A 12,256-nucleotide genomic window follows, 5' to 3' on the forward strand; every position below is an offset into this window, starting at 1 on the left:
CAATGGCCCGGCAGGGGGGCGGGGCCCCAGCCTTTAAGTGGCCTGGGCGGGCTGTCAAGCTAAGCAGGGTCTGCCTCGTTCTGCGGGAGGATGGGTGACCCAAGGGGAAGATGTGGGAGGGTGCGGGTGTTGCTCAGCCTCTCCAGGGAGGCTGGGATGGGGGGCTTCCCTTTTCCTTCCCTTTTCCTTCCCTTTTCCTTCCCTTTTCCTTCCCTTTTCCTTCCCTTTTCCTTCCCTTTTCCTTCCCTTTTCCTTCCCTTTTCCTTCCCTTTTCCTTCCCTTTTCCTTCCCTTTTCCTTCCCTTTTCCTTCCCTTTTCCTTCCCTTTTCCTTCCCTTTTCCTTCCCTTTTCCTTCCCTTTTCCTTCCCTTTTCCTTCCCTTTTCCTTCCCTTTTCCTTCCCTTTTCCTTCCCTTTTCCTTCCCTTTTCCTTCCCTTTTCCTTCCCTTTTCCTTCCCTTTTCCTTCCCTTTTCCTTCCCTTTTCCTTCCCTTTTCCTTCCCTTTTCCTTCCCTTTTCCTTCCCTTTTCCTTCCCTTTTCCTTCCCTTTTCCTTCCCTTTTCCTTCCCTTTTCCTTCCCTTTTCCTTCCCTTTTCCTTCCCTTTTCCTTCCCTTTTCCTTCCGCATGCTGGAGGATGGGGTGATGCACCCTCCCCCTTGCAGGGTGTGTTGTGGCCTAGAGCAAGAGCCCACACACACAGGGATGTTGCAAGAAATCTTTAATTCCTGTAATTAATCTCACGGTTGTTTATCTGTGTTGGTGATTGCAGCTCTTCCAGCACTTGGCACCTATGTAGGTGCAAAAAAAGCCTTCAGCAGCGCCCTCGCCCACCCAGGCTGTGCGAGCAGGTGAGAGGGGACACATCTGCATATCAGGGGTGAAGGCAGGAGGTGGGTGTTTGCCTCCCCCCCGGTGGGTGTTTGCCTCCCCCCGTTGCTCCGGGGTGGGACTGGTGCCACCAGCTGCAGCAGACCCGCCAGTCCGGGTGGGATGAGCCACCATCACTGTGGGACACTACACAGCTGTCGCATGGGTGAGGGCAGCTCTCCAGGAGAGCTGTGTCAGCCCTGTAATCATTAGAGAAACATTTGCTTTTCAATAATTGCAGTAATTAATCTTTAATAATTTAACCACCACAAATACTTATCGCACAGTCTGTTGTGCACAACCCCTGCGTGATAGATGATGCTGTTTTACATTCTTATCCGGGTCGAAATCAGAAATGGTGCAAGAATCACCTTTCAAAACGCCACTCGTGTTACCCCACCGCCCACCAGCCCGGCCGGTGGGAGGCTGTGGGGGCCACCAGCGGCAGGAGCAGCCCGAAGCTGCTTTTCAGAATTTTGGTGGTGGAAAAGACCCCAGGAGCCGTCCTTACCTTGTGTCTTCCTGGATGCATCCCAGAACTGATTATCAAAGTCTTTAAACGTGGTAAGAAGAAACATTGAGTACTGGCAGCGCATGGGAAGGCTCACTTTTTGCAAGGAACAGCAGAGTCATTTCACAGTGACAGAAAGTTTCTCCCAGACTCTGGGTCTGGCAAAATTCTTACCCATTTGTCCGACGGAAGATGTGGTTGAAAGCACAAAAATAAGGACATATTAAAGTTTGTAGCCAAGCAAAGAAGAGGAGGAAGAGCGGTTGTGGCAGGTGAGTACCAGGGAGAGCCTGGTTTTGTCTCCAGTGTGCTCAGGGACTGGTTTTCTCCCGTTTCCATTTTTGCAATATGTCATTTGCTGCTTTCAGTGTGGCTTCCTCCTAAACAAATGCCATAGGTTTGGTCAGTGCCTTCCAACTAAAGCCTGTTTCTCCTCATAGTCCAGGAGTCATCGTTTATATAAAATCTCATTTTCTTTCTAGAGCATTGTGAACATCCTGTGCTCAGTATGAGACAGGCTCAGCATCTCTGGGGCAGCCAAACGTGCACCCAGAAGACTCCCTGCCTTAACCAAGAGATGTGGGATGCTGACGGGACAAAGCTGAGGATGGCACGGGCACCCCTCCTGTCCTGCAGGAGAGGGTTGAACCATCTGTGATGCCACGCTCAGCCTTTAATGCCCAAGGCACTCTAATTTTCTTCTTAGCATTTATCTAATTAAACCAACCCTGATTATTACTCTCAACCTCACCGTCCTTCGTGCTGCCACGTATCTCACCTTCGCGAAGCAGAACCGGATGAAATGATTGTAGTTGTTCTTGTGGGCCCCAGAATAGAAAGCAGAGAGTGGGATGGCAGCAAGTCCCTGGGAAGGGGAAACGCATGGAGCTGAGGTTACTCTTTCTGGCCTGGCTTGAAGCCATCTCCTTATTGCTCATAAGTCTCATGGATGGGCTTGTAGATGCCCTTGGTGCCCTGTCTACTCGCTCTGCTCGAGCTCAGGCTGCCAGGGTTGGGGTCAGCTGCTGACAGACACCCCAGGCACCTCCCAGATGAGGTGCTGGACCCAGTGGTGGGGGTGATGTGCTGCCCCTCCCAGCAGGGAGGGCACAAACCCACCCAGGGTAAAGGTGGCAGAAAGGGCCAAGTGCATTTACCTTATTCTTGACCATCCACTTTGCAAATCTGGAGTCGTAGGGCTCATCAGAGTCGGGGACATCAGGCACGTCAGATTCTGCAGGAGAAGCACAGCAGCACGGAGGTGGGGGCTGCTGCCGGGTGCCTCAGCCCAGCCCCAAACCCATGGCATCTGGGAGCTATTTTTGCAATACGCTATTGTCTGTCCCTGCTTTGGTGGTGGTTTGTGCAGGTTCCTGTCCCTGCCAGCGGTACCACTCCGAGCTGGCCTCCCACACTCAACCCTGTCTGAGCAAAACCGCAGCTGCGTCACTCACTGAACTTGGAGATGTCTGCCACCAAGAAGTAGGTGCCCTCCGGGATGATGGGTTTCATCCCCACAGCATCCAGGCTCTGGACCAGCCAGTCTCTCTTCTGCTGCAGCTCCTTGGGCAGTTGGATGAAGTAGCTGTCTGCTTTCCCATAGAGCTCGAGCTCCCTCTGGAAACCCTGAGCCACAGCCTCCTGCGAGGAGAGAGGTGCCCGGTGGGGAGATGGTCAAGGCTTTTATGAGAACCAGAGTGTTTGCTCCAACACAATTCACAGGTAAGTAGGGAGCAGAAGGACTCTCTCTCACCTCTGCTTCAGGGGTTTAGAAGTTGTGGGGACAGTTGCAGGGAGCCACCTTACCTGGGCAATGGTGGCACAGTGGTACACTGAGTTTTGGTGCACGTTACGGAGGTGCTGCAGCAGCCGGTTGGGTCCCACGGTCCAGCCTACCTGTGGTCAGGAGAGGAGGAGGAAAGTGGTAAATGTCTGGGTACCTGCTTGGGCTGCCCTTTATTTGTCTGTGCTGGCTTCATTGTATGCTCCAGACAGAGCTATCGTAAAGCAGCTTTGGTACTTTCAGACCCTGAGGTTCAAAGCTGAGTGTGTGGCAGCAGTGTCCCCAGAGCCATGGGACTCATGCCACGGAGGAAAGGGATGGGGATGGGGATGTGGCATGAGATGCCACACAGGAGAATTCACCTTCCATCCAGTGGCACTGAAGGTTTTTCCAGCACTCCCGATGATCACCGTGCGGTCCCACATCCCTGGCAAGCTGGCTGGCAATGAAACAGGAGAGAAACACCAATGGCAGAGCTCAGTGTGCTCACTTCTGGGCTGCATTAATAACATGGTGGGAGCTCTTTGCCCAACATAACCCACGGTGGCCTCCTGTGTTCACAGCACATCTTTCACCTGGGTGAGCCTCAAAGCACAGCCCAAGCAGGCAGCCAGGTTTCTCAAGAGCATTTCTTTTGTAATTGTTTTTATACACATGTACCCAGCCTGGGGGTTCCCAGAGGTGCCAAGCACCATTACTCTGCAACAAGGTGATTGCAACAGGAAGAACAGGCCTCTGAAATCATGTTGAAATGGATGTCCTAAAACTAGAGACACCAGAAAACTGGTTTTATGAAGTGTGGGGGAAAAAATAGTTTCCCTGGAGCCAAAGGGCTGTTTGCTCTGGATTTCACACTGTGAAGCCAAGTCTCTGTTTCCTCTGACTGGCTCTGGAAGTCAGTTTAAGACTTGGTTTGGAGACTGAGACTGAAGTGCAGCAAAATACCTCTAATGGGCTTATGTGCCTGTTAGAGCTGTGCATGTAAGTAGCCCATGTAACTTCCAGGGGACCCCAGTTAAATCACCAGTTCTTTCCCTGAAGATGCTGTGCCCAGAGAAGTCACCCAAGCTCAGCCAAGCCGTTCTCCGTACCGATGCGGATGTGCTCCTTCCCGTCATAGACCAGCCACTCGTACACTTCATCGCTGATGCACAAGACATCGCGCTTCACACACAGGTCTGCAATGAGCTCCAGCTCCCCTCGGCTGAACACCTGCAGCAGGCAGGGAGTAGAAGGTGGATGCTGCAGGAGCATTTCTCAGCCCCTGCCTGTCCCTGCCTCTCTGCAGAGGCTCCACATCCTGCCTGCACCATCTCCCAAGCCAGGGTGGGCAGGAGCTGGCTGCAATGGTCTAACAGGGCAAAGCCACTGCTGCCACAAAAAAAACAGGCATAAAACCACCAGGCAAACAAGTGCACTGTGTGGTGCTGCCACAGCACCTATTTCCCTTGTGTGTGAGGAAGATCATGTCACTGCTACCCTGCAAATGTGGCTGGGTGAGCTGGAGCACTCCAGCTGCTTTCAGGACCAGCCACAGCAAGGCCAGAGGCATTACCTTGCCCAGGGGGTTGTTGGGTGAGTTCAGGACGATGGCTTTTGTCCGTTCAGTGAATTTAGAAGCCAATTCAGCCGGGTCCAGCTGCCAGTCTGCACTAGACATCAATTTACCATCTTTTGGAGCTTTCTAGAGAGAACAGAGAGGAATCTCAGCTTGCTTTGCTACCTCTGCACTTCTCTTACCACTCACCTCTCTGCTATGACTCTTCCCTCCTCAATGGCTTTGCTCTGACCCACTCACCGGTCTCAGCGGGACAAACACGGGCATCCCACCAGCCATTTTTGTCATCGGCTCATAGCAGTCAAAGAAGGGCTCAATGATTATCACCTGGAAGAAAGGGACATGTCAGCACCCTCCTGGCTCTGCTCAGACCTTCCCTGATGGGTGCCGAGAGCAATGGAAGGGACAGGAAATTTTAATCCTTGAATTACTGTCATGGAGAACATGCATTGCCAGTGGGCAGTGTCATGAAAGAACATCACATGGAGCACAAGGGTTATTTTGCCTGATGCAAAAATAAGTCAGGGCCTTGTGGCAGCGATTTTTTTTCATTTGGAAGCTCAAATACTGGAGAATGGGGATAAAAACTTTTCTGCTTTGCTAAAGGACTATGAAAACCTGCTCCTGGCAGACCCACAGCCAAGAAGGGCTCTGCTGGAGGAAGGCTGCCTGTGCAACGTACCCAAATTTTGGGTTACCTCATCGCCTTCTTCAATGAAAGCCTGGAAGCAGCAGAAAAGAGCCTGGTATGCCCCGACGGTCACCATCACATTGGTCATAGGATCCAGGTCTCGTCCGAGCAGCTTCCCAAAGAACTGGGCTAGGATGTTCACCAGAGGTGGGTGGCCCTGTGGGGTGAGAGGAGAGGTGAGAATTGGGTTGCAGAAGCCTCCTAAAACACAGATGAGCCCTTGGAAGGGGCCTGGGCAGCCATGTGCCCTGTGACTGAGTGTGTGGGGCATCTTCCAGCCCAGCTGCTTCAAACAGCCTGGAAAAGCAGGGTGTCACAGCCCTGGGTGTGGGGTGCCCGGGCTGAGGCTGGATGTGTGTATTGCCTCATGTGGTTTGCCCTGTTTATTGCTGCCTGGTGAGCTCTGAAGCAGCCAGGGCTAACGGGGAGCAAGGGGGACATTGCTGAGGAGTGGGGGTCTGGTCACGCACAAAGGCACGGGTGTACTGGTGCAGCATGTGGTTCTCCCCGCTGAGGGCTCTCACAAACGCCTCCTTCAGAAAGTCCGGTGGAGGGAAGTCGGGGAAGCCCTGGCCCAGGTTCACCTTGGAGTAGGTGGCAGCCAGTTTTACAAACTCCACCCTGGAGAGAAGGAAGGGAGAGAAAGAGAGGCATTTACAGAGGGTCCGGGCAGTGCGCTGTCACTGGCTCTGCTTGCCAGCATCCCTTTGGGAGTGAGGATGGTGTCCCTCCTGCAGAGCCATCCTGCTGCTCACAGGTGGACAGGACCAAGCACAGGTCATTTTAGACCTGTTTTAATTAAACTGAGGATAAGGCACCAGGGGGTGGCTTTAATTTGTTCTCAAAAGAAACAGCCACTGCACTGTCTGGTTGTGTGGTCACAGCTGAAGCCTCACAGCGCTTCTGATCAGACAAGGCTGAGAAGGAGGGGACTTGGAGGTTTTCAAGATAATACCAGTTCCACAAAATTAGGAACTAGACACCAGGGGGTGGCTTTAATTTGTTCTCAAAAGAAACAGCCACTGCACTGTCTGGTTGTGTGGTCACAGCTGAAGCCTCACAGCGCTTCTGATCAGACAAGGCTGAGAAGGAGGGGACTCGGAGGTTTTCAAGCTAATACCAGTTCCACAAAATTAGGAACTAGACACCGTGAAGGCCTCTGCAGAGGGAAAGGCAGCTTGAACTCAGCGCTTGTCTCACCTGAGAACCATCTCGTCAGCAGTTTGTAGCTTGAAATCAAGCAGAGCGGGGCTTTGGGTGCTGCTGGGATCATTGGGATAGATGGGTCGGATGGAGTGCAATGTGCTACAATGTGCCTTCCCACAGGATGGTGTGGGACATGTGATATGGCATAAAGTGTGAGCAGCAGGTACAGAGCTGAGCCAGGGTAGAGTCTCCTGGGACAAATCTGCCCTGATGTGCTTCCTGAATGAATGCAAAGCAGCTGAAGGAGGCTCTGCTGCTCTGTGCTGTGTGGCTGCCGTGGTTTCTACCTGGTGTTAGGCTGCTCAAAACCACATCTACCACCAGGGTAAACCAGATATTCTCTTAGCTCACCAGATATTCTTGTCTGTTCCCTCCAGCCTCCGAGCTTGCACTGGCCGTGACATCTTTGCCTGCAAAGAGAGAGAGAGAGCAAGTTTGAAGATTTCACTAGCGGCAATGGTGCCACACGTGATGGGGACGTGGCCTCCCCAGGTAGGTTTTTCCCAACGGAAGGTGTGCCCTTATTGCTTCATGGGTTGTTGCTGACCAACCTTAGGGCAGCAATGCTGATGCAGTGGCTTCTGGAAGAAGTTTCACACAATTTTTATGAAAGATCAAACAGATGAGAGCTGGCACAGGAGGAAGTTTCATTTACAAGTTTCAACAGGAACTGAGAAAACAGACGAGCTAAAGAAGCGCGTGTACACTCACTGGGGAGCTGGCAATGCCTTAAACCTCATTTTCAGTTGGAATAAGTCATGGGGTCAAATGAGCTCAGCCAAGCTGTAAGAGCCAGGTCAATGATCCCAGATCTCAGGCTTCGGCCTTTGTAGCCTCTCTTGTCCTCCATTGGAAGGACCTCCTTGTTCTCCACAGGCCAGAAAACATCCCCTTTTCCTAGAATAAACTTTTTTATTCCATACAGCTCTAAGGAGTAGCAGAAGTAGGGTTTGCTCCTTTCTCCTACTGGAGCCCTTGGTGAAGGGACTTGTTCTAGATCCTAAACAAAATGCTGGATTTTGCACCTAAAATTCATGGCAAAACAAGGCAGCAGATGGGTACAGGCAAGGGGGTGCACAGCACAGAGGTCAGTCTGATGTATGGAGACACCAAGGTACAGTTTGCCTGACTGTTTAATTTATTTAATGACTGATATTTAATTTCCACCTGCATCATGGCTGGGGGGGGGTAGGAAGAAGGACAGTAGGAAACATTCAGAGCAAAATCCCCCTTCCAGTTGGATAAGCACAGTGGGAGCAAGTCAGATGTTCTTGATGGGGAATTTATCGTGAGGATGATGAAAAGCGGCAGAGGCAGAATTTAATAACTCAACAGTGCAGGGAAAAGGTAATCAGACAGAGAAGGGACTGGAAACTGGAAAGAAACAATGCTCAGTGCACCAAGAACAGCCAGCGTGGGGATGTGAGGAGAGTGTCTCTGAAGCAATGAGCCAAGATAACGATTGTCACCACAGCAAATGAAATGCATTTGAACAGGGATGAGGAGGGCACGTAAAAGCAGCCGAGATGTGAGATGCAGAGCTGCAATGTGAGGGGACAGGGTCTGTGTTCTGCCGTGCCAGGATGGGGGGTACCAGGTCAGCCCCCCTCCCCAGGCTGGGCTGCAGCAGTAACTTCCCACTTACCTGCTCACCCCCGGAGGGCTGCACCCCAATTTGAAAAGTGCCTCAGCGATATTTTGTGTTGAGGTCTCTGGATTTTTCTACAGCTTCAGCCCTCACTCGGAATCTTTGTGAATCACTTGCTGTGGAGCCCTGTGTTTCAGAGGGCACCCAGTGGACTCTGTGCTCCCCCGTGGTGCCGGGCAGGCAGCCAAGGGCGAGCAGAAGTCACTGCTCCCCGGGTCTAGGGGAGCCCCACTCCTCTCCCTCAGCATCCTGCTTTGCTCTTTCTGCACAAGGTCATGGATATTATGGTCAGCAAGAACCCGGTGCCTGAGCTGATTTTGGTGAGAGTAGAAGGATTCGTGGTTTTGGAAGTAAAAAATAGCTGGTGGTGAACTATTAACGGCTCTAGTGCTTTTCTCTTGCGATGGGGCTGCTTCTGGCCACAATTCAGAGAATTTAACAGCAAACGTGATGGGGGTCAGTGGGAAGAATGTGCTTTAAGCCTAGACATTCCCAGTTCTGAGGAAAGGCCTTGAGTGCTCCAGCCCTTTCAGGAAGGGTAATAACAAACACCTTCTCCTTTTGATGTCCCCCCCATCCCATCCCATCCCATCCCATCCTCTGCTCCAGCCCTTTCAGGAAGGGAAATGACAAACACTTTCTTCTTTTGATGTCCCCCCCATCCCATCCCCAGCCTGTTCTGCCCCCCAAATTGAACAATGTGTTTCTCCAGCTGCAGTTTGCCTGGCAGCCTGACAGGGTAATTGAGTGCAAATGGAGAAGACTTAACAACCACAGCCTTCTACCACTGCGTCCCTGCTGCACGTGATTTTTTTGCTCTGCATGCTTGTATCTCCAAGAGGGATGCTGATATTTCCCAAGCACTGTGCAATCCAAGAGAATTCAGTAGAAAAGATCACCAGATGAGGCATCCCCACATACAATGAGCTTTCTCTTGTATGAAGGATATTCCCTTGCTTATGAGATGTTCCCTTTAAACAGGCTACCTGGAAATAAGGGGTTACTGAAGAGATTGGACCGGTGTGGCTTTTCCTGACATGCCCTATCTGCCATTGCTGCCAAGGCTCACTCCTGGGCAGTGAGCTCCCCTGGGCTCCGCACCGCTGCAGCCTGAGCCAGGGACCAGGCTGCTGGCCAGAAAACAGTCACGCTGGGCATTCAATACCTCACTGGAGTAGGAGCTATATCCAGCGCTGCTCTTCCTCCCCAGCAAGAAGTGACGCAGAGACAGTCCTGCTCTCCTGAGCATGCCACAGCTCCTGCTGTCTCACTCCTGCGGGCACGGACCTGCATTTCCCCCGGACACAAAGCAGAGGGGTGAGTTAATCGCTCCACAGCTGCAGGGGCAAAGCAAACTCTCCACGTACCTGGGGATGCAGCACAGCTCCAGACCCAAAGCTGTGGTTATTCTGCCACAGAAAGGAAAAGGGGGAACAAGCTGCTTTGTGTGTTGTCACTGCAATGCCAAACAGTGCTGAGATTGTGTGTGTCATGGGCACAAAGTACAAAGTCAGGATCACAAGGGCAACCATAGCTTCTGCCTCCTCCCTCCCCAATTTTAGGTTCCCCTCTTTTTACTCTGCATGGGTGGGAGCAATGCAGACACCAGCAAGAGGGCACTCTCTGGGAATTCACTATTCAGCATCAGCTTCCCCTCCAGTTTCATTGATCCCAGGTATCTCTTGCCTCTGCCCTTCCTCCCCTGCAGCACCTCCACCTTCCTCACTGAAGGGGCTGTGCCTTGGCAGGGCTGTTTGGCCACTCAAGAAACAAGATGTACACTGGGTAAACCCACCCCTTCCTCTTCCTTCATGGTCTTAAGGTTACCAAAAAAAAAAATATTGAATCAAGAGTGCTGCTATCTTTGAGAATTTCTGGCCTCTCAGCTGCTGCAGCTCCAAGTTCATTAGTCACAAGTTTTATTCTGATTAACACTATGTCAGCTTCCATCTCCAAAGTGATTTTGGTGTTTATTTTTCCTTCACGGCCCCAAACAAATTAATTTCTGTGCCTGATGTAGCCTGCTCCTTCATCTCAGGTCCCCTTAACTATTCTATAGCATTGCTTAAACATGCGGTATTTAAGCTAAAATAAGTTAATGTTTTCTTAGGTACTTGAGATAAAAGCAGTGACTCTGGAGGATGCATACACCTTTGTTTTGACCACCCATGGATTAATTTACCCAGCTGCCAAAAAGTAAGTTACAATGAGTTTGAAGCTGGCCAGCCCACAGGTAAGTTCTCAGTACTGCTCAGTGCACTTTCCATCCTTACATGCAGGATGAGAGTCCCCTTCTAACACAAGTGCACAGCAACTGAGACCAGTGGGATTTTACATCTCTTTGGAAAAACACAACATAAGATTGCTTGGGACTGCAAACTACCCACTTTGTTCCTGTGCATGGGACAGCTGCGTGTTGGGAAGGGGCGCAGAAATGCAGGGGGACGCTCCTTTGGGATGCAAAACAAATGAGCACCAGAAGGAGGAGACTAACCCTGCAGGTGACAAAATTGAAGTGTGGCAGTAAAAAAGGCTTCACTGGGCTACAGAAAATCACACAGATGGTGGGAGAGCTGGGCACAAGGCTCCTGTAAAGAGCTAGAGGCAGCATTGGGGTCAGGTTGACTGGGTCTAGGGCAGAGAGCTCTGCCTCACCTCCCCAGCCCTGGACAATGTTTTGAAGAGGGGTCAGCCACTAGGAAGTCAAAAAGCCTAGGAAAGGCTCAGTCTCATGTTTTTGGGTGCTTCAGGCTGTGCTGTAGGCATTCTCCCAGCTGCCAGAGCACCTCTTGCCCTGGCGGGGTGCACGGTTTGGAGCGCACTGAGGATTTTGGAGGTGACAGCTGAAAGGTCACCGCGGGGACCGGTCACTCACCACCTCCTGCCCTCCAGCCTGCGGGCACTAGCTTTTTTCCTCTGTCCCGCTGCTCCCCAAGCACCTCCATGGTGCCAGCCAGCCTGTCTGCTCACAGGTCCCCCAGAGGGCTTTGGGGACAATGGTTTCCTTGATCCCATCACACTGGGGGGGTCCAACACCACAGCGGGAGCACGGGCGAATGCAGCGGCAACAACCAGCAAGCGAACACACACGTAGGCGCCAGAAGGGATGGTGGGGGGTAAAACCGACTTACATCAAGCTGGGCCACGCTGCCTTACGCTGCGAAAGTCTGGCACGACCGCCCAGGCTGCGTTTGCACACATGCCGCCTTCTCCCTGTCTCTGAAATGCTTCATCTGCAGCTGGGACTTCCTGGGAGGAGTCGGAGAGGCTGCAGGGAGGCAGGAGCCGAGTTACAACACTCAGAGGGAATATATCGTACCGGGGAACGGGAGGTCTCGGTTCCCTCTCTACAGCAGCAGGGTGAGGGAGGAGAGTGGGGGCAGGTCGTTTCTTCCCTGAGGCTTGGAGCCAGACCTGCCAGAGGATTTGTGCTGCCTGGGAAAATATCTCAGCATTTATTGTTCAGATGGAGGCCCATATCGGCATTATTATAGCATGATAATTTTTGTGGTATGGCTATAATTACTTTGGCATGGCAATGGCTGGGAATTTTCCTTTGAGTGAAGCTTTCTGTCATTTTGAAAAAAATGAATTTTTAAGTCAGTCAGACACTTGCAAAAATTCCACCCTGTGGGCTTAATATTGTTAGAGAAGAGAATGGGTCGCAGGTACAGAAGGTGGAAGCATCAGCGTTATGCTCATCAGAGGTTAATGACCTGCTGTCACGATACAACCTAAAGCAGGATCCTGCAGCGTCGTCTGACCCCTGGGCTGTGGAGGGTCAGAGACACAGACAGCAACTTCAGAGGGGGATTTTGGCACACGGATGCAGGAGCTGAACTCTCCACCAGTCATTTGCTCAAGTGAGGCGTAGAGAGCAAATTACCCTCTCTCAGCTTCCCTCTTCCGTTTGTGACGAGGCTTTACATGCACCGATGAATCAGGTCGTGTAGCTCTCCTGGATGAGTAATTATTGTCTCCCTTTCGCAGGAGG

General features: G+C 51.8%; 1 protein-coding gene across 1 annotated transcript; it reads right to left on the minus strand.

The window, feature by feature from the left end:
* Nucleotides 1-1,090: 1,090 nt before the first annotated feature.
* Nucleotides 1,091-11,512, minus strand: CCBL1 (cysteine conjugate-beta lyase, cytoplasmic). The gene is made up of 14 exons (XM_014942764.1): nt 11,394-11,512; nt 9,428-9,549; nt 6,966-7,024; nt 5,879-6,029; nt 5,416-5,565; nt 4,958-5,044; nt 4,715-4,843; nt 4,251-4,371; nt 3,522-3,598; nt 3,183-3,272; nt 2,831-3,017; nt 2,534-2,610; nt 2,155-2,241; nt 1,091-1,756 (listed from the first exon to the last, which is right to left on the minus strand). The coding sequence occupies exons 2-14, from the start codon at nt 9,509-9,511 to the stop codon at nt 1,688-1,690; spliced, it is 1,368 nt and encodes a 455-aa protein (XP_014798250.1). The 5' UTR covers nt 9,512-9,549; nt 11,394-11,512; the 3' UTR covers nt 1,091-1,687.
* Nucleotides 11,513-12,256: the final 744 nt, after the last annotated feature.

This window comes from Calidris pugnax, unplaced genomic scaffold (assembly GCF_001431845.1).
Source record: "Calidris pugnax isolate Ruff unplaced genomic scaffold, ASM143184v1 scaffold102, whole genome shotgun sequence".
NCBI lineage: Eukaryota > Metazoa > Chordata > Aves > Charadriiformes > Scolopacidae > Calidris > Calidris pugnax.